At 40.5% G+C, this 23,320-nt stretch overlaps 1 protein-coding gene across 3 annotated transcripts in view; it reads right to left on the bottom strand.

Annotated features, from left to right (window-relative positions):
• sdk1b (sidekick cell adhesion molecule 1b) overlaps positions 1-23,320 on the bottom strand; it is a 325,525-nt gene that overhangs the window by 116,034 nt on the left and 186,171 nt on the right. For all 3 annotated transcript variants that reach the window (XM_086033471.1, XM_086033472.1, XM_086033473.1), the window contains one exon: positions 5,504-5,530. In XM_086033471.1, the coding sequence (XP_085889597.1) occupies positions 5,504-5,530 (27 nt within the window). The remainder of the gene's footprint in view (positions 1-5,503; positions 5,531-23,320) is intronic.

Genomic DNA, 23,320 nt, shown 5'->3' with positions numbered 1-23,320 from the left:
TCACGTCCTGATCCAAGGAAATGTGTTCTGACCAGAACAAAGAGATCAGAACATATTACTCCAGTCCTTAAGGCTTTACACCGGCTCCCAGTCAGCTGTAGAATAGACTTTAAAGTTCTGCTACTGCTCTATAAATCACCGAATGGTTTAGGTCCTGAATACATGAAAGAAATGCTAATGGAATCCAAACCCAACAGGGTTGCAAGGTCTGCAGACTCGGGTAAATTAGTGGAGCCCAGAGTTCAAAGCAAATATGGTGATGCAGCGTTTACTTTTATGCTGCACGCAAATGGAAAAAAGCTGTCAAAAGAAGTGAAGTAACCCCCTCGAGTGTAAATGCTTTTAAATCCAAGCTAAAAACTATGCTTTCCCCCCATAGCCATGATTGAGGTGTTTTAAAGCGTTTGCAAAATCAATTTTCCCAAATCTCTCTTGCACTTTATGTTCTTTTTGTAATTTTGGTAAGATACCTTTTATTTCTGTACTTTGTTTATAAATACCTGTAGTGCTTTTCTTTGTAATTGTTTTTAAAGGTAGTACGTTTAATTATGTGAAGCACATTGAGTTATCTTGTGTATGAAATGAGCTATATAGATAAAGCTGCCTTGCCTAAAAAAAAATGTTTGCAATCACCAAGCGGAATTTTTGTAATTTTGGTAAGATACCTTTTATTTCTGTACTTTGTTTATAAATACCTGTAGTGCTTTTCTTTGTAATTGTTTTTAAAGGTAGTACGTTTAATTATGTGAAGCACATTGAGTTATCTTGTGTATGAAATGAGCTATATAAATAAAGCTGCCTTGCCTAAAAAAAAATGTTTGCAATCACCAAGCGGAACAATGATTAGAATAAACGCGACAGCAGCTTTCAAGTTAGTCAGAAGGCATTGTACCCTTCATTCCTTGCATTTGCTCTGGAAAATTTCTCCTCAATCTTGAATGAAATCAACTCTTATGAGGCTAGTGGGAAAGAACACAGTGTACCCTTGTGTGTGTGTGTGGGGGGGGGGGGGTGTAATTTGGCACCAAAGAGGTAAGGACATTGTTGCAATGTTACAATACTGCCATCAGTGCAATCACTGCTGATTGAAAGATAGGCATGTGTGAGGTTTGCATGCAGGGGTGTGTGTGTGTGGGTGTGAGTGTGTGTGCTTGAAACTTGGTCAGAGGCACAAAAATCCCAAATTAAATCAAGTATGGGAAAGATAAGAATAAAAGGGCTAGTAAAAGGATTGGTGCAGCTTTAGGGCAGAGAAGTGATAGAGATGGATAAAGAGAGCGAGAGACTGAGAGAGAGAGAGAGAGAGAGAGAGAGAGAGAGAGAGAGAGAGAGAGAGAGAGAGAGAGAGAGAGAGAGAGAGAGATGAAAGGTGATTCCATCCAGATTAGAGTGTAATCCCACTTTGAATGGATTCTCTTGGATTACATCTTGTTCTCCTATTAAATCTGTCACTCACTCAACACACCATGTAGAGTCAGGGAGTCGGGGCGTGTGTGTGTGTGCGTGGGTGTGTGTGTGTGCGTTTTAAGCCTTTTTAACAAAACTCTGCAAGGACCTAGAGAGCAGAGGGATTTGTCTCAAATCATCGTTCTCCACTGACATAAATGAAAATGCCATTAATTGGTTCCAGCCTGAGGGAGTTTGAAGTATAATCTAATTGTGATTTGTTTTTTTTACCCTCAATATTGCAATTGCAATTTAATATGCAATGTTTTTAACAAACACACGCGATATATTAATTTCTATTACAATAAACAATATGAATTTATTTTTTATTTTATTTTTATGAATGTCTTATGTTAGGCTTTTGTTAAAAAAAAAGACATATGAACCATGAAGTAATATGAAAGACTGTTTATCTTGTTCAGTTATATTTGCTGTCTTTTAAGAATTCATTACGACATCTTCACAAAATTTTACCAAACAAGTGTGGCGTAAAAACAACTCAGGAAGTCGTCAATCAGATTACAACAGTAATGTAAACAAATCTGTGGCTTTATCACTTCAACCTTTCCTGTTTCATGAAACAATTAAATGTAAACATGTGGATGCCGAAATGAAGCAGAGTTTGTTTTTCTTCCACTAACTTGCAACCGTTGAATTTGAATTAACTTTCAACTTAACTGTCTGTGACACTTTTGTTTGGTGGTGCGCCGCGAGACTTTTTTTTTTTATTTTTTTTTTATGTAAAATGGGTGCCTTTCCTCAATAAATGTTAGGAAATACTGGTCCGATACATTTGCTCAGCAATGGACATAAAGTGGGGGAATTACACAGCCAAAAAGTATAAGAACTTATAAGTTAGTCAAAAGGAGAAAAACACAAGGGAGGGAGATTTTTTTTGGGGTGGCGGTGAGGAGAAGGTGATCATTTGCCTCACTGGCTTGAGAATACCGCATGCGAGTGCGAGGACGAGGCGAGTGTTTGTGCATGTCACCGCGCTCATTAATGCTGCACGCTGACAGCTAAGTGTCACGGTTTGACTGCGCTAGCCTCCCAATGCCACTACATCACCACCAGCAGCACCAGCAGGCTAGAAATGACCCCCATCGACCCACGCGGAGCGATGCCCCATTTTAAATATTCATTCCTCGCTTCTGGCTTGCCAAAATCTTCCATCTTCCTTCTGATGGACTGAATGGGAAAGAAAAAAAAAAGAGAGGAAACTGAGTTTTTTTACCCCTTATTTTTAGTACGGCATTACTTTTACAATGCTGGGTGACACGAGCCACAATGACATATTGAGGTAACGTCATCAGCATACCAGATTAAAGAATGTGCACGAGTGTGGATAACAGCATGGTAAACATCATTGTTTTTTTGGTGATTATTTTTGACAGACGCTCGAGGCATGAATTCCTACATAAAAAATAAGGTGCTCAAATATTTACGCTTACACCACTCTAAGAGGATGAGACAGAATATACAGTACAACAATGCACCCCGATGAAGTTAATTGAGTAGATGGATTCGCTTCAACATCCACAACGGGAGATTGTCAGTGACTTTGAAAAACTTTGAACGATTCTGAAAAATTGCCATTTATTTTCCTCAATATTGTGATTATGATTTGGTATGCGATCATGTTTTTAAGATCCTTTTACGATATGATTTTTAACAAACACATTCAATATTTGTATTACACATTATATTTATTACAATAAAACGATTTTTCGATTTATCATACAGTCGATCCCTGCAATTCGGATTAGGGACTGGGCCGGCCCGCGAGTAATGAAAATCTGCGTATAACCGATGCCCATTGAAATGAACTGGAGAAAAAAAGAGACAATTCTTCAAGCCCGCTGAGGACCATTCAATAAACGTATTCCAGGAAAACCGTGGGCAAAATGGGGAAAAATAACAAAAAACAGAAACTATATATATATAGTATACATAAAGCCTACTGACTGACCGAATTTATAATTGCATTCTACAACTTTGCGATGTCTTTGCGATGTCAATTTGATTTTGATGAATTGTTCTGCCGTACTTTGAAATCGGGCAAAATAAAATAAAGAACCTTTATTGCTAACTTGACTTTTCTCGATAGAGCACCGATGACTAGTTGCCAGTCAGTCACAGGGCATGGACGGTCGAAGCGCAAAACCTCCTATTTGATAATAAATATATGGACTATCTCACAGAGAGACCAAATATGAGAATCCTTCCCTGTTGTCATCCTCCAAAGAGAACCCGGCAAAGGAGGTTTTGCGTTTCAGCCGTCGCTTTATATAGACATACAACCTTTGACACTGGCATTGAGTGGGAAATGAACCCGCGCTGCTTGCGTGGCAGTCAGCCGGATGAACCACTAACACCATCAGTGACTCTTGAATCGAATGCATCAATATATATACAGGTATCACAAGTCTGATTTTAGATATAAAACACAAGGTGTTGGATTGCCCTGCAAACACCTTTCTGTCTCAACTCCCTTATGGATTCGTGCAGCATTTGTCAAGGTGAGTAGTTTAACTTTATTTATTTATTTATTTTGACTGTGTTTAACAATGTTGAAATGCTACTTAAAACATGTGTACAGTTAAGAAAGCTTCCGTGCTTTGAAATTAGAACTTGGGAGATCAACAAACAGATTGCGCTCCATTTTGGAGTTTCCGCTGTATTCGTTAAATACGACACATTTTCACTTGCGATGAGGTGCTGGAATCTGCTTAAGGGGATCAGACTGGCACCTTAACAATGTTTTGGGAGTCAAGCTCAGGCAACACAGTCTGGTGAAGCTGTCAGAAGACATTGTTCCAATGGAGCTAAGTGAGTCAGTCAGCTTGGAAGTGCAACGCTAACATGCTGTCACTTAATCGACAAGGAAGACATCTGAAGAGTGTCCGGCTAAAGCTGCAGGTCATCTTCTTTTAAAGCACCTCCGATCAGGTTTCATTTCCCCAGTGTATACATATACAGTTCAAAATCATTCTGTAAATGCTGTAAATATCTAATTTTTCAACATAGATAGGTGCGGTCTATAACCTGGTGTGGCTTATGCATCATTTTTTCATTTTTTTTTTTTTAAATAGAGTGTATGCGGCTTATATAAAGGTGCAACTTATAGGCCAGAAAATGCAGTAAATATTTAATTTTTCAACGTTGATAGGTGCGTTCTATAACCTGGTGTGGCTTATGTATCGTTTTTTTCATTTTTTTTTAAATACAGTTTACGCGGCTTATATAAAGGTGCGGCTTATAGGCCAGAAAATACAGCAGATGTTTGCAAATGTCGTATTTTGAGTAAACACAAAAGATAATCAATCTGGTTTCATGAAAGACTGCAAAAGTCAGAGAATAATTAAATCTGAGGATTTAGACAATTTTAATTTCAACAATAGATCGACCTGATTACTTGATTATTAACATAGTTGTCGATTTTAATGTGATCATCGATTCCTTACCGATTCATTGATTCATTTCGACACCTTGTGGCTAAAACAGATGAACGGCATTTTCATTCATTTCAAATGTGAAATATGATTTGCAATGTCAGTGTACAGTACCGATAAATGTCCTACTTAGCATCCACCTGTGTCTGTGTGTTTCAATCCCTCCCTTACGACTGCCTGGCTAACCTTGCTTTTTCTTTGTGGTGAGCAATGAGGTCAGACACTTGACACCAATTAACGGCGCTGTACATAATTTACATCCTCATCATAATGTGAGCTGAACCGAAAGGAACAAAACGAAACAGCAGGTCTTGTCCGAGTCAGCCACCGTGCACGACTCCACAGTACAAATACTGGAGGCCATTACATTTGCTTAGTGTTCAAACCACATATAAATCGAGTGTGTTTTTCCATAGTTAGTTATTCATGATGCCTGTGAGGCTCCAGTAATGGGACCACCCACCGCCGCTGCCAGTGTGACCACGAGCATTTAGCAGATGAAAACTCTCAGTTCTGGAACAGCGGCTCATACAAATATTGTGATCCAGAGCAACAATGAGAGACGATACAAGGATATCGGATGTAAATGGAAATGTGAGCTTTACCTGTCGACCCTCGGCTCTTCTTGCCAACTGTCAGCGAGAGGGGTGAAGAGAAAGAGGGAGAAAAGAGAAAACTTTGGTTGAAAAAGCAGAGTAAAAAAGACATTAGGTGTGATCTGAACCAGTTGAGGATTCTGAAACTTGGTTTATGTCTCTCCTGGTTTGGTTTCCATATGGTAGAAATATGAAAGCAACGCAAAAATAAAAATAAATAGGTGACATGACTTTTTTCTCTTCTTGGTCGCAAGAATGTAAACAGGAAGAAGGTCTAGTAAGCCGGTATCGAAAATCAGTGAAGTTCATTTCATTTCATTTTTTTTTTTTTTTTTAAATGCGTTAAAAATACGTTTAGGGAATAGGGACACATCTGATTAAAATTTGCTGTTGACCAGTTTATTTATCCATATCCTCTCTGTTCATAGGACCGCTGAATTTACACAGAATTTTAAAGCTTTCATTCCTCTGAAAGGACTTTCTCCAAGATCTTGGAGTGCGCCTAGGAGAATTTTTGCTGTTTGATGGGTTCGAGGTCAGGATTCTGTGCAAGTTCTCTTTCCCACCCAACTTATCCAAGCATGGTTTTGTGCAAAGGGAACAGAAAATGGTCTTGATAAGAAGAAAAATTGAAGAGTCGGGGGTGAAATGAGCCGCTGAGAATGAGAGCGGGTAAAGTTTTTGACATTTTTAAGTTAAGTGCATAAAAGAGAATAGAGAAAAGTCATGTCATTTAGACAAATACTGGCCTAAATCAAGGCTTAGTTCCAATGTTGAAAAACTTTTTAGCTATTACACGTAAATGGTGTTTATAATATTTCATGAAATATTGATAGATTTGGACTTATACCACTATTGCGGTATAAGTTTTTTTAATATGTACTATTAATACGGCTAGGATTTTAAAAATACCTATATGTACAGTACATGTTTTCCTTAGTCTGCACCAAAACAAGCTGAGTTTCAACTATAAAGGTACAAGCTTGAAATCACCATTAGAGAATGCATTAAAAAGAAGCTATGGTAGCTCAGAGCACCCCAAAAATGTAAATAGAGAGATTAGTGAAAAAGATGTAATCCCACAAGAAGGCTTGTGCTAAACCAGCCTCTTGACTCCAAGCTTTGTGTGACCATGTGCACGTAGCTAGTAGATCGTAAGGAAAATGGAGGCATTGGCACTTTGTTGGCCGAACATCTGTTTTAGTTCTGCATCCATCAACACACGATCTTATTCGTGCGTCTATTTTCATACACTCGGCCACTCACCGCTTGCGCGTGGCACGTGACTGTTTTGTGGACATAAATTAGATTCCGATGAATCACATCGCCATCGACTTAGCTTTTGCTCGGTGGCGACACACACAAAAACACACACGCATGTGCACCCAGACGAGCAAAGCAAAAGCGCATAAACTCAAAACAAAATATACAGATGAACAGATTAATGGAGGAATAAACACTGCAGGCGGCTATTTAAGCAGAATTGATGTTATCATAAAATAAGACCAATTATTGTAAAGCAATAAAATGGGCAAAACAAAAGACTTCCCATTTGATGTTTTTTTAACGTAACACCTAACTCTTGTCAGTGAGATTTTAAAGTAATATGACACAACAGTTAGTCCCAACCAAGCAATTTGATTGGAAAAGAGTCAAACCATGAGTAATGATATACAGTACAACAACAACACTGGGACTTTACCCTACAAATTTACATATCACTTTGACTCTCAGGTATTCTAAACTTGACCTACAGCAACAGTCAATGTTTATCTGACATTACTGTCGGTTGTTAAAAATGTAGCGTTACAAAGATGAACATATTCCCAGAAATAACATTTGCTTTAAAGTATGGATGGTTGTCAGATGAGGGCGAAGATAAGGTGAGAAGCCCGAAGATGCCTCCCGTCCGTGCTTAAGTCGATTCCTTATGCGCCTTTCTCGCGCACTTTCAAGGCACGCCGATTCTCCCGGCTAGGCTTCTGACACACGCAAATGCGTACCCAGTGAAAAAAAGATGTGCCCCAGAGGATTCCTGCAAGTCCCGGATTGTGGAGTTTTCCTGACACGTAAATTCCATAGACTTCTATTTGGAATATATGTCACACTTTAAATACGAAAGTAACTTGTGTATGGATATGGAAGTTAGATACGGATCGTCCCCAATGATGTGTCTGGCTAAATCGATGAGAAAATCTGTACAAACAAAAAACTGCAAAGTAGCACACCTTTTCTGATTTAGGGCACGGGAGAATATGGCTCTCTGCGTACAAACAAAAGCGGCCGCTCGGCACAAGTGCTTAGTCGTCGCTTCAATTGGTTTCATTTTGTATTTCTAGACTACTTTGTGTAGCGTGTGTCCAACTTGCTCTGTAAAAGTCAAGCAATAAAACAGCCGTCATTTTTGTTGTCACTGATGCTACATGCTAACTAGCTAACGCTGACATGTTAGCTAGTTAGCATGTTGCGCTAACGGCAACCAAAACAGTTTACTGTTACTGGTGTTGGCAGAGCTGAATAACTGATTGGATAAACAAATACAGTATATTAGAATTTGTTGTTGGGTATTACTGTTAACTAATAAAATGTCCTTTATGAAAGAATCTTTCATAACAGTGAAACATTTGGGAATTATATTGAGCATTAATCAAGATTACTTTCACACCTAAGCACACAATCAACATAGCTAAGAAGTCATGGTTTGTCAATCCATCCACAGTCGGGGTTTCATGAAAAAAAAATCACGTCACCAATCTTGTATCCAATCACACGTCACGCATGTATACCAATCTTGTACTATAAATTCATAATACAAGCAGGAAAAAAAAAATTAAAAGTAAAAAGCAATGTTTGGAATTGTGAATAAAGAAGAGATTGTTGTGTCATTTTGCTTGCTACGATATTGCCAGTATGCAAAATGCGTCGGGGTTGGTGACAACTGATCAATCTGAGTGGTTGTTAGCTAGCAAATCGGCACAGAAAAAGGCATTATCTAGTAAATTACGCTGGGTAAAAAGGTTGCTTTTTTACTTTGATTTGTTCCTATTGTATTATGGGTGTGCTGGGAAAGGTTCTGCATATGTGTGCATTTTATTTCAGGAACCCTTGAAAAATTTCTCGCTCCGTCCGTGTAAATGCTTTCAGAACTGTTATAGTGTATGTCAATCAGTGTATATTCGAAACAACTACAACGACGCAGTACAGTTTAGGAACAGCTCTGATTACGATGCGGCACAGTTGTACACCACAGCATATTTTCCGAAAATTTCAGTGGCCCCTGGAGACCGGCAAATATAAGAAAGGGCTCTTAGTATTTTGCAGTGCAGTTCTACATCATTGCAAATGACACCGTCAATCAAAAGTGAACATCATTATTTTTGTCAGGGCAGAATTTTTAATCGAGCTCATGTACTCGATCTCATTAGACTTTGTGGTATATGTATAAACGGACCCACGTATTATGATAATGGCTTCCCTTCACCGCTGAGTCATTGGATCACCGCCTTCACAGGTGGTAGATGAAAAACATTTGCAAGTGTAAACAATGTCACACTTGCCGTCTTTTGTTCTCGAGTGGCGTCAAAAAGGGGGTCACGGAGTGAACTCGCCACTGCATGCACACGCAAAAACACGCCGCCTTTGGTTTGGAGGCATTCGGTTTTTTCATATTCAAGCGATGTGTCACATTAACTTTTCTGCAGTTGGGGGGATAGAAAAACAATGAGGACATTGGGGGCGACAATTCACCAACCTTGCCCCCAAAAAGATATTTTCTTAAAATACCCACGTCGGATTGAAATTGTTTTGTCGCGTGTTGCCAGCAACACAGTTTACCGTGATGTGTCGGACAAGTGTGCTATTTATTTATTTTAAATTGAAATGAGGTTTGATCCCATGTGAAAATATTTGAGGCCTCAGGTATGCTTTGTATTCATGAATTCATCGTAGCGTATTAAGCTGCCCGAAGGAGCGACAAACAAGCAGGTCACAAGCATGTCCTCGTGATGTGTGTGTGTGTGTGTGTGTGTGTGTTGTTTTTGTAGTTTTGGTGGTACCTGCCCTCTTTTAATATGTGTGTGTGTCAAGGTTGTTATGTTTGTCATGTCTTATTGTGTTGACCCGAGTCCCTGCAGTGAGTCACCTATTAGCCGAGGTGACTTTACAACCCCTCTGGACACACATGCCACACACACACACACACACACGCAGACGTCCTTTGACCTTGGTGGCAGCCTCGCTTAGTCACAAATTTTTATAGCGAGACATTTTGGAGTTTTCTTGCTCCCTGGTGTCTCCAACCTCCAAAAACCCCTCGCTCTCCAATTTACCCTGTCAATCTCACCGTACCCCCAACCCTTCTTCTCTTCCTCCTCTTCCCCTAGTCACATTTGAAATTCATATCAAGCGCCATAAGACATACAGTAACGCTTTGGTTTCCAGCGCCGACAAATTCATAGAGGTCCACACACACGCACACACATCCCGGCAGGGACGCAACAACACACTGGTAAAATAATAGGCTGGCAGCCGTTTTTGACCTCGCACCCTGCAGCGATTCCTGCAGGACTCATATTCTTACAGAGGTCTCGTTTTGAAATACCGGCCAAGCGAAGAGCCGGGATATTTATGCACAACATATAGATAAAAGTGCCGAGTGACTTTGCATAATGAAATTGTACTTGAATAAAAACATGCAGGCATTGATCCCCTTTCCCGCGTCTGCGTGCGTCCGCGTAAACGTTAACTCCAGCCGAGGTTACGGCTACCTGTCCGTCAGCTCCTCGGACACGACCGACGCTTGACCTTTCCAATTTGCCATGTCAATCATGCCTGGAGCGCGACAATAAGCGCACAAAAATCCAGTCTGTCAATCGCCCTCGTGCAGAATTCAAACCGAGAAAAGACTTTGACCTTCGGTTTTCTCTTCATCGCCTCACTTGTACGCTCCTTTATCATCAAGGCTTGTTTTTTCCACACTTGGCGATCTAATGCCAGGCACTTGTTTTGTGTAATTAGCGTTTATGACATCAAGAGATTTGAAACAATAAACACAAGTGTCAGATGACCAAAAAAAAAAAAAAAAAGGGAGCAGCACACGTTTGCTTTCAGAAGCTGCTGATTGCCCGCGAAGGAACGTCGACCCTCATGACTCGCACTGCACAGACGGGCGTGTTGATCTTCCGTGTCGGTAAGACGCGTTTCCAACCGTTGACGGCTAAATTCAATGTTGAAGTGTGAATTTGGGACTGAAAAAGCTTTTTTGGACTCACTGGAACTTAACCTATTCACTGGCAGATATTTTCAAACCTCTTTTACCCTAACTCTTGAAAAATATTCCCAAAAATATAAATACGTTCCTGGGATTGAATGGCTGGACTGTGAAAAGACAAGTAAATTCGTCAATGGCAGAGAATGAGTTAACGTTCTTCAAGAAAAAAAATAAGAGTACACTTGCCTCTATTCAACTTTTGCGATCGATTTCTGATTTTCAGTTCCTAATTTTGATGAGATTTTTTTTAAATCTTGCTTTATCTTAATGAAGGACTCATTCTATAACCATGAGATGTTGTTTTTATGTTACCACCTGCATTTTGTTCTTGTTACAAACAGTAACTTTGCAACAACAAAAAAACGACATACTATTACATGCACAATAAACTACATTTTTGTCATGTTATCAGTGCCTATGTCAACATTGGCAGTTTACGGGCCAGCTGGGAACTGGCAATCAGTTGCTCCTCATTCCTCCCAGCGCATTGCACAACCAACGGACGGATGAAATCACCTAACTTAGTCAAATCTAGGAATTGCAAATCTCACAGAAAAACTTTCTGACAATGCCATGACATCATTGCTTTTCTGTCCAAGATTTTGCCAAGAGAAGTCCGAGTCCGATAATGTGTTAGGACTGAGATAAGTCTTGAACAAGGCTAATTCAATCTTTGAGCGTGTTCTTATCGGACGGGCTGCTGCGGTTTCTGCTGTGAATGCTTGATTTTCAGGCGTCACCGAATGTGTACAATGGCAGATGATTGAAGCGAATGACTCAGGCACCATAAATAGAACCAGCGATGGTGGGATCGGGCTTTTTGTTCCTGAAATCCAGGTTGCGTCACATGTTGCCGTCTGCGCTCTTCAGTCGCAGTGTTAGCACTAGAGCAGTCATACATTTTGCCAGAAATATTCAGGATTGCAAGTCAAACTAAACTCAACATATCTTCTACACGAGCTGATAGCTAGATTTAGGTTGCCCTATTTGAATACTTTTACAAACTGAGCAGTAGTGCACTGGGCAATGAAGGCTGAATATGTTAGCAGCCTTTGAATTTGGATAAGCTTCAAGCTGCGATACGCCGACCTTCAAATGTAGCCTTCGAGGGACACGGCATGTGAGTGCTATTGATTGCATGGAGATTAGGTCATTTCCAAATCTTAAAAAAAGGCAGGGTAATAAAAACCCAAAACAAATGAGTGTTTACTTTAAGAATATAGCCAGGATAAAAGTCTAAAAGTTTGAAACGGGTGTCGCTGACATACAATACAGCGCCGAAGGCCGTCATTTTCACAGTCATCATACTGCTGGGGAAAATCCCATACGAAAAAGTACGGGTTTCCCTATAATGTATTCAGCTTTTCCCTTCATTTAGCAACTTCGGGTGAGCCAAATGTGAAAGCACAGCGTTGCTCTGGAGGCTCTACCTAGCGGCCAAACACCAGATGGAGAACAGGCGGCAACAGAGACCATCCGTCCTCATCTAATCAGGTGCTTTTCGCCTTATTTCCCCTCCAGAAAGTGGCAAGATAATCCTCCGCATACATCACGCTCCTTCATTGTCTCGCCTCCTTTGTCTTTATGTCCTGGGCGCTCTTTATCGCCTTATTCTTGTCCACTAGACGCGAGTAAGTGAGCACAGCAGACCCTCGGCACAAGTCAATGTGTTGGCATGTGAGAGGATATTGAATTTCAAGTGTCCCCTGAAGGAAGGAGGGATATTCCGGCTTAGTGTTCATGACTCTTTGCGTACGCCTTCCACTTTTTTGGCACTGTCCGTTCAGACACGGCTGGCTGGCACGCGGAGGATCAGTAGACGCCGACATGGCCTTGGCACCGCTTTGGCTCCTTGGGTGCTGCGTGGCATGCTGAGAGTAAAATACAAACGTGAATACACTTCTGGAAGCAGCAGGCGACATATTTTAATTATTTCCGCTAACAATGATGGCGAAGAGAAATGTGGCATTATTACCTCCGCAGCAAACCAAGGATGGAAACAAAGAAAATAGAGCCGCAAGCAGCGATGAATGGGCCTTTGCACCCCATTTTTCATTGTGAAATTTTAAAGCTACTATGTTTTGCCCTCATTACATGGTGGAGGCAAAAAAAAAAAAAAAAAAAAAACTTTCCACAATTTGTATATGTCTACTATGCCTGCTTCTGATTGGGGCTCATTTGGGCTAATTCCTTAGTAGGGGTTTGGATTTCAACTAAAATGTCTGCTTAAAACCTAAATGGCAGATTTCCTGTTCAATTCCGGGCATCTTCAGACTTTTCTGCGCGTCTTGAAATGATAGGCACGTCGACTCAGTTTCAAGCCAATCAGTGAAACTGGTGTCGGGTATTTTTTTTTCTGACTGAAATACGTACATTTTCACCAGGATGCAAACAGTTGCAAAAATTTGTGAGTTTTCAGGCACGTCTAATCTATTGCTCGAAAATAATAATACCAAGTGGGCCCTTGCACCGCCTGGTGCTTGGGCCCAAATGAGGAGGAAATAAAATATGCCTATGTTTATGTATTATTAATACATTACGAATGTATAAATATGTAGATGGGAAATGAAAAATTAATGCAGATGATGTAATACAACGGAGAGACAGAAATAGCATGTTGGGAATGGCGCTTATAATCCTAAAATTATGTGTGTGTCTATATATATATATATATATATATATATATATATATATATATATATATATATATATATATATATATATATATATATATATGGGCTCCAGCTCACCTGGAAAGACATTAAGACAGTAAAATAAAAAAAACTATTCTGAACAAAACTAATTTGGATTTCAATGAGCACCAAGGTTTTAAATGCCTCAATACAATTTGATATTGCCTTGGTAGTCGTAATATTTGCACACACAAACTATTTTTCCCTGTCATAGTAAGAAATCAGACAATTTGTGCTTTTGAATAAAAATCTGATTGCTTATACTGTTTATTTTCCCTGCTCATCTCCTTGGCAAGATTAGTCCAACTGTACGAGTACATAATTATCCTCTATTGAACATGTCTGCTCATAATTCTCAGAAAAACGGAAGCATGGTAGTTCTTTAACAGCACAAGCGCGTGTGTGTGCGTGTACGCGCATGCACGCTGTCAGTCAAACACGGTGCTAATTACCAAATCTTAACACTGGGAGTGTTTCACTAAAAGAAAGAAACTTTGGCATAGCATAATTAGAGGCATTTATGTTGTCAGTGTGTGAATAATCTCGGATACAAATTCAATAGAGACTTTTGTTATTTATGCTTTAACATCACTCATTTTACCAGCTCTTTAAATTAAGACAATCCCAGTAGACTTTTATGAAAAAAAAATCGAATTGTCATTTTGTTTCTCGATATTGCAATTCCGATTTCATATGCGATTATTTTCTTTCAAGGTAATCTTCGCATGTATTTTTTCAAACAGGCAATAAATGAATCTTTATTATATTGTACTATAAACAATCTCATATTTATTATACATAAAAGTTTGGGTTTTATAGGTTTAATCTTATGCTAGAATGAAGACCAATGAACCATGAATTCACAGGAAAGACGTTTATAAAAGTTTATCTACATCAATTGCAGTTGTTAACTTACTAAACACTTTGACTTGCAGTCTTTTAAGCGTTCACTCCGACAACTTCACAAAATTCTTTCATAAAAGTGCGGCGTGAACGTAAAAGTCCGTGAGTCATAAAACAGATTACAACCATTCACAGGGAGCGCAGAGTATTTCCATTATGAAACATCCTCTTTGTATTTGTTCCATGCATGTAACTGGTGTTTTTGTATTAACTGTCTGTTTTTTTCTCTTTAATAATAGTTATGTTCAATTATTCATCATTTCATGAAATAGTTGGTTGGCCTAACATCTTTTAGCAATAGTTATGTTCAATTATTCATCATTTCACGAAATAGTCGGTTGGCCTACCCTGGGCCAAGATTGGAACCTGTGACCTCTCAGCGGTGGGGCGGACGTGCTAACCACGTTTCCAACAAAGTGTTTCAATTTGTTCCGCCTGACGATAAGTCCCTTCCAAGTACTTTTCGCACTCGCTGACTCACAAGTTAAGCGCACGTGTTTGTGTGTCTTTTTGTCGGTGTTTATACGTGATGTGATCACTCATCCCGCCCCAGTCCCCGGCAGGAACAGTTGGGGTCCGCGTCTGATTAATGGCCTAATTGATTAAGTGGCTCGGAGATTGATTGTTTGGGTCCGGCCGTAACAGATTCATTAGAGCGGCAATAGATCAGTGTGATCTGGCTGCAGCTGTTCCGCCTGGCTTGGGCAACCTGGTAATGGCCGTCATCTGTCTGTGGATCACACTATGGCCGCATACAACGCCCGTGCACAAATGCACACACGCTGCTGTTGTATGAGGTGGCGTGTGTTTTTTACACGACCACACACAAAAGAGTGACAGCGAGGGAAGCAACAGAGACTATATTTGGATTAAAGGCCCTGTTGATCTATTCCTGTTTTCAGGATCCCCTTTCAATATTCATTTCACATCCCGCCTCACTTTCTTCTTCCCAGTGTTGGCCTCAAAGCAGACGCGCTTTTTGCACCAGCTCGCCACTTCTACCTGAACGTTCCCCCCTCACACCTTCCCTGCCACCTCCATTCCTTTTCCTCGATTGTTTTTTTTTTTTTTTTCCTACAATGATTTTTGTGTTGTGTTTTTCTGCAGGAGAAAAAATGCCGATTACTCGTATCAATAGTTTAAACTGTATATTATAATTGTATAATCGAACGATCAGTTGAATGTCGTGATTACAGAAACTGTAAATTTCCACAAACAACCCGGGCTACACTTGGCTCCATCCCTGCTCTCTTAGGTTTTCAGTCAAAATGTTATTTTCCTATTATTCAGGGCTATTATAAGGCGTCATCGCGTGGCATTAAAGGCAGAGGACAAAAGCAAGGCCAAGCGATAAGCCAAGGTGAGTTTTTTTTCAGCTCTAAAAAAAACAACAACAACAAAACTTCAATAGGTGACTTTGTGAACCGTGGCGTTTCACTCTACCACAAAATACACAAAGCTAGCTAGTGATGCTTATGGATGAATTAGTAAATGAGTGTCAACCATGGCAGTACATTAGAGTGCATATGACAAGTAAAGGGAGTTATGCATGGCGCCTGGCCCATGCAGTTCAACACCTTGATGCTAATATGTGCTTGTGTACAACTGAGAGCTTTGTATGAATGTACTGCGATGAACATTTGGCCAACATAATCTTGATTGACTTATTCTTATTATTAACACGTGTGAATGTTTCCCAGGATCTACACGTTATTTTACATGACTTAACTTTACATTTTATTCTCATCTTTTTTGACCTGCTTTTACTTCCACATGATTCTCACCGTTCCAAACTCAATGTATTCCAGAAATTCATGCCATCTTATTAGAAAAAAAATCAAAATTTTCCCACAATTCCACACAACAACAAACATTAATATCCCTATTTATTCCCAACGGCAGATTAAACATAACAGATTCTAATGGTTCTCATTTAGATTTCGCAAAGTTCCACTCATTCAATTCACCTTGGAAACCATTTTCAACATGCGGCGAATTTTTTGCTAACATATTGCAAATTTTTCGCCAATATCATTCCGCATTATTCAATACATTTCACATCATTCCAAATAAAGGTATACGATTAGTATGTGATTAATCAAGATTAATTAATGGCAAAGCTTGTAATCACCCATCCCTAACATACATACCGGTATATATATATATATATATATATATATATATATATATATATATATATATATATATATATATATATATATATATATATATATGCACACATACACAGACCATATATGCTGTGCTGAGCTAAGCAATCAATGCCCTCATATCCTTCTTTTTTTCCGCTCTTGTCTGAACTGAACTCTGCATGGACTATTTCCCCTTCCTCAGCACCTCATTATCTCCTGTTCCACCCTTCCTTTAGGTTTCTTTTCTTCCTATACAGCGTCACACTTGCTTTGACATGCAGCCTCATCATTCACTGGAGCGTCGGCCTGCTTTTTTTTTTTTCCTGTTGCGACAAATGAGCATCTGCCGACCAGCCCGAAACTCTCATCTAACCTGTTACGCAGTGCACACCAGAGGAAGCAGCGGCGCACAGAGACGGGATGGTGAATTTGCATGCATAATAATATTTCATTTATATTCTGGATACTCTGAAAGTGTTTATGAAAGCGCTGGCTATAAAAGCAGAACGCGGTGATACAAAAGAGGCGATGAACATTGCAATCTTGTCTGGCTGCTTATTTTGGATGAGTCTTACTATGACCGTCACTAAGTCCAGAAACGCAAAGAGGACATGTTTTGGAATCGATTTGTTTCCTCTTTTTTTTTTTTTTTTTTCAATTTGAATCAACGTGTAAGTGTTGACCCAGCCCAGAATTCTTTTTTTAAAATTTGGTTTAAGGAGTTTAAAAATATGTATTTTTTTTGTTTTACCACTCCCACATGCTTTCAATGTCAAACCGTTTTTTTTTAAAACATAAACATTACCGTATTTGCACCATAAGATGCTATAAATATTGTAGCATGTGTGTTTTAAACGTGTGCTTTGACAAACTTGAGATACGAGCGCTGTATGGTAGCAATAAGCTCAGTTCAACTTATTTCACAATCAGCAGCAATTTGGTAAATGGTAGCGCTGTGCATCTCTCCGATTTGATTCATGGATGGTATTTTTAAAGTGGAGTGAATCGATTTGATTTGAATAAATTCGATTGGTACGGTTCAGTTTGAGAGGGTGTAATGAGATGAGTCTCTTGTTGAAAGTAGACAATCATTAATTACAGTGAAAAAATAGCAACATTAAACCGGTGACATTTCGTTTTTGGCAACACTCCATCATGAACAAGTCATGCTAGCAATGCAGCCGCTGCGTTGACATGCCACGCCGCACACATTTTATTGAGCTGGGTGGCGGTTCTTTGGGCAGAGACAGGGCCGGGTGACATGGGGCTACTTTGAAATCTTGCTAGCAACTTCAAAGCTACATATTGCAGTATGAAGCGTGGATTCTGTCAACACAGCAAGGATTTCCAAGTAAGACAAGTAGACACATTTCATGAAAAATCTGCGATGTCGCCCGCAGTTCCGCATTGGCGCCATTTATACATGCACTACACTTCTCTTCCAAGTAACAAAGTAATGGCCGTAAAACATCTGTGTATGCGCTGTCTCCAGCTGCTATCCACAACATCATTTGCATACACACATATACAGTATAACGACACGGTTTCAGGTTGCAGGGGTGGCGGCGAGGACAGCGGCAGGGCTGTCGGCATCATTAAAACAACGAGCGACTTATCGGGGCACTTGACACCTCATCCAGCATCCCCGAGTGGCTTTCATGTGTGCTGGCGCATTCCATCTCCTCGAGCGGCGGCGAGATAACATCCACATGCAAAAGCCCGCGCGTGCGCCCGTAAATTAGTCAGCGTCGGTGGCACATCAGCTTTTTTGTCGGCTGGCATCCCTCACAATAACGACGCATTATTCCGCTCGGCACAACCCCTCGGCAATTCGTAACGTTCTCTCGGCTGATTCAACATAGGACATTGATCCATCTGCTTCGTTTGCATATTGCCACGAGACACGTTGACGCATACAAACGACGCCGAGATGCTCCTTTCCTTTGATGCGACTGCGGCGAACCGGAAGTTGGGGTCGGACTTTCGCGGCGTCTTCTGCTCTCTGGCCTGCGAGCCTCGCAGCTTGCGCAAAACACTTGTTACGGGGAGCATCTGGCTTTTCGTGTTTATTTAGTTGCTTGGTCTCCCGCTCTCTAATTACAGCCATTTTCCTTCAAATGATTCTTGAGTGTTGGCCCGCGTGAGTGGGTGTGCGCCTACGTGACTCTGTCAAAACAATACACATGGATATCAGTCCTATGATGGAAAGCCCATACAACGAACTAGGTGGAAGGAAAATGGAAGTACGCACAAAGCAGTCACACTGTGAGCATATTGCTTGTCGGACCGACATAGTGCATGACTCACTCTCCTGTCCATCGCCTCATGTCATAGTCTGCGCGGGTTTTAATTATGGAAGCGCGGCGAGAAACAAAGACGGCAAAATGAGAGCACTCGGGATGGGGGGGGGGGAGGGATGCTATGGCATGAACGGAGGGCGGTCTGATCGCTCTGCAGCTGCAATAGTCAATAGAATCATTTCAGACGCAAACTCTTGTGGCAGGGATTAATAGATGTACAGAGTCATTAGCCAGGCAGAGTTGTGCGATAATCAGTATAAACCAAGCGTGGCTCTGGCAGAATAAAGAAGGGCGTCTTTAATAAAAGCTTTCAAAGTAAAAGGTGGCCTTGTTCATACAGAGACACTGCTAAATTGGCTCTTTAGAGCTGTGATAAAAACTCAGGTTTTTATCTATCTTTGCCTGTTAGACATATCAAAATCAAGATTGCCACAAGGGTCACTATCACTATGAAGTGCCTTCGATGTCCTTATCAGAATGTCAGTCATCATGAAAATGCAGTCGAATTATGAAATGCGGAGGTCTTTTTATAAGTGGCCCAACGTTAGAACATATATAAGTACAATGATAAGTCTGTTAAAATGTTTCCTAGTCATCTCTCGATTTAATGTACGACTGTAATTAGGGCAAGGGGTCGTCTGTTAGAGCCGATTGCCCGCTACATTGAATAATGTCTGCGTGGCGTAAAAACACCCAATACAGTACAAAATTGTTTAGTATTTTTTGTAGCCTAAAAATGCCCAGTGCGGCACAAACAAGGATAAGGGCTTTACAAAAAAAAAAAAAAACAATTGCGCAATGCACCAAAAATCGCATGTTAGGGAGATGTGGACACAACTAGCATCTGAGAAAAAAAACGTACAAAATACGACAAGCTTCTTTTGAACCGCGCGCTCACGGCAACGCTAAGGAAAGTCGCCTCTGACAACATGACCACCACACTTGCCTTTTTAGCCTGCTCTAGTCTACTTCAAGTCTGTTTATCTATGATAAGAGAGCAGCGCAAGCGGGACGTGTGCGCAGTCTCTGTCTGTTGGTAGCACGACAGCGCTGTTTACTGGCAGTGTGGCAAATTGCAGCAATTCTGGAACTAACAGACTTTCGAAGATACTGTCCAAAGGGGCGTTTCGAGTGGACTGCATACTACTTTCTCTCCGTTGTAGATGGGATGTGTTGGTTCTGAGTCCGTTAAATCGAGGTTCCACTGTACAGTAGCGGAGGAATCTATCTGCTTAACCATGCATGTTAAAAACGTCAAAATAATCTGACTTTGACTGATCTGATCTTATTTTGTCTTCCTCCATATGTAGCCCACTTTTAGAAAATCTCAAATGTTGTCATTAAAATGTATACTACTGTAATATTACGTCATAATCAACGAAATCAACTTTTGAATTGAACTACCGAAATAAGAAATGTTCTGTTTACAAATTCATTGACACACACTTAAATTTATTGCACAGTTGTGTCTTGATTTAGAAGTTTAATTTATTCCCGAACCAACAGATTATACTGTCCCCATTCAAATGAATTGAAATGCCATTAATCTGCTCCAGCCTCCTTAAAAAATATTCCAATATTTTTTACTATGTAAGACTGTATTGCATTGCACCGCATTGTAAAAAAAAAAAAAAAAAAAAAAAAGAACGAAAAAAGAAAAAGAAAAAAAAATGGTTCCTTTTTTTTTTTTCTTCTTTACAAAGTATAAATTATGTATATTGGGACAAGCCAAAAATCACAACAACAACTGTAGTGTTTTGATGTGTTTTTAAATAAACCGGTCGCATTAGTGTAACAGCACTGTAATTCATGTATGACATACAATATGTGCACACGTTCAGAAATGCACACGGCGCGACATTACCCTCCACATGCCACAACAATCATACGCTGTTCAGGGCCAGTAAAATACCTCCAATTAGATGCGCCGCAGAACAACTGGGAGGGGACCTGGAGCTAACACACACACCCACAAACACATACAGATGTGCACACAGACACATAGACACAGAATGAGCAGTAGCAGGCTCTCATTTAAGATTCAGTGATGTGGAACGGAAACATCTGGTCGAGGGGGGGGGATTAGGGACAGAAACAAATGGCACATTGGCACACAAACATAACAACAAACGTTGTCCGTGCGCACACACAGGCATACAATGTTAAACAATTACTATCAAGTGCTTTTAAATGCTTCCGCGAATATTCAAAGGAACCAGGATTAGCAACTACCGTGCTGTATCGCATACTGTAATACTGTTCAAATTCTAATTTGGTCGACCAAAAAAAAACCAACCTCACATCTCCTCTCAGCTGCTCTTAAAGACAATATGACTGTGAGTACTGTTATAGTGAAGGTCTAAATTGTTGCTGCACCATGTGTTTCTGTTTCTCTGTTAGCATTAGCATTCGACTAGCAGACTGAGCTACGCGTTTGTTTTAAATTCACAATGTATGAGTCTCCTTGTTTTATGTTTTGTTCGACAATAAACATCAACTGGGGTTGGCATTAAACTGCTTGATACCTCTTTTTTGAAGAATTGCTCACTATTTAGAAGGGGTCAAACAGAGGTCAGACACCAGCATAGCATGATCGAACAAGACACAAAGTCGCTTGTGGGAATAGAAGGAGAATATAGAGGTAGCATAGAACGTGACAGGGGTCGGGTGTGTGTGTGTGTGTGTGTCATGGGGGGGTGGATTTGGTTGTCTGACTGCAGGCGTAATCAAACTCTGGCGGACTTTCCTCCAATCACTGCACTGACGTAATCAAACTCGCACACTCTCCCTAACACGTACTGTGATGATTGCTATATGTGAGAATCTACGTTTTTTTTTGGTACCATTCACTTTTTGGAAACTTGCAGTCAATCAGCTCTATTTTCGTCTATCTCTTCATCTTATCTGGGATGGCTTTGTCATTCAGTAGCATTGCTCGAGAGACAAACAAAAAAAGTATGGGGGGAAAAAAAAAAATGCCTAACAAGCATATCTGTTTTCTGTTCAGTATAATCCAAATCCTTACAGCGCAGCGGAGTGACTTGGAAGAGAAATGATTTGACATCCAGACACTCGTATGCAACAGTATACAGTGCTATGCAAAGGTCTGAGGCTAACTTTCTTGTTTTAATGACTTTTTTTTCCACAGCAACGTGACACAATAAGCAGGCAAAAGTAGGACAGACTCAAGCTTTGGTAATAACTTTTAAAATGGCGAGAGTCAGGTTGCAAATTTACACTGTTGTGCTCGGTGTTCTTCAGTCTGTTTCTTAACTTCGCTTAAGTTTTTATCTTGATTTGGCACCAATGGTTTTGCACCATGATATGAATTAGAAGTATACTGCTAAACGATGAACTGTGATTTAGTGCGCAGACATTGAATTTGAAATCCACTGTGGATGTGTCTTAAGACATTGTCCACATATTTTTGCCCCTGACAGTGTTTGCTCATACAGTATATAATGTATTAAATGGAAGAAAACGCAAATTACTTGGATCCCATAGACTTAAGTCGACGGTGATTAAAAAAATACAGGAAGGACATATCTTACCGCTTATCCCCACAAAAGGGGGAAATGCAATTAAACAACTGATTATAATATGGCGCACACTCTCTTATAAATGGGGAGGTGGCTGTGTTCGGAATCAACAAATCACATTCAAACTCAGGTTAAATGGGAGCCGGCGCACAACTGCCACCGTTCCATGTGACTGGGATTAACTCGAAATCAGTTTTCAACAGTTCTATAAGGCTTTTCCCAACATTCATTTTTTCTTTTCAGCTGCTGCATATAGGCAGTACAGCATGAGGGATACATAAACACTTTGCTGAGTAGCTGTGGATTTTGAGCAGATTGGGTAGAAGATTCGATTTGGGCGGGCAGACGAGTGGAAGCTGGTCACTATTGGACAGTATGCATGTATGAAAGGGAGTCATTTGAGCATTTCTCTTGCACTTCAGCAATCGTTAACAAGCGTGACATTAGCGCCTTCGCTATAGAAAGATGGAGGCGGCTGATCAATTATTGAGGCTATAGCTGAGATAGCATTTGAAGTACTGTAATAATTGTATCCGCATGTATTGGCGGGCTGTGCCACGAGCTCGTCTTTCTTCTGCGCCCTTATCTCCGCCGTTTGATCCACGTTCTTGTGTCTACAATGCGGCTACTTCCCTCACCTTGTCAACTTTGTTCCACAACCACATTCTGACCTCTTTTTCTATGGCCGTCCACGCTTACTGATTTTTCTCCTTCTCCTCGTTACTTTACTCTCCTAAACGCCCATCTCGTCTTTGATGGTGTCCAAGACATGCGAGCGCCTCGGGGCTGGCATCCTCGCCATGTTTGTGTCTTTCATGTGCCCGTGTGCGGCTCTCTCTTTGGGGATATTTTGCTCTAATGGTCTGCAGGAGAAATCTACAAAGACCTCGACTGTGGTGAAAAGTGAGGGGAAAGAAGTGCGCCGACATGAAGGCTACGCCACCGCACCTTTGATTGACAGGCGGAAGTGTG

Source organism: Filicampus tigris, chromosome 6 (assembly GCF_054856515.1).
Source record: "Filicampus tigris isolate MCC_2025a chromosome 6, RoL_Ftig_1.0, whole genome shotgun sequence".
Taxonomy (NCBI): Eukaryota; Metazoa; Chordata; class Actinopteri; order Syngnathiformes; family Syngnathidae; genus Filicampus; species Filicampus tigris.
This window is presented reverse-complemented; position numbering and strand designations above follow the sequence as displayed.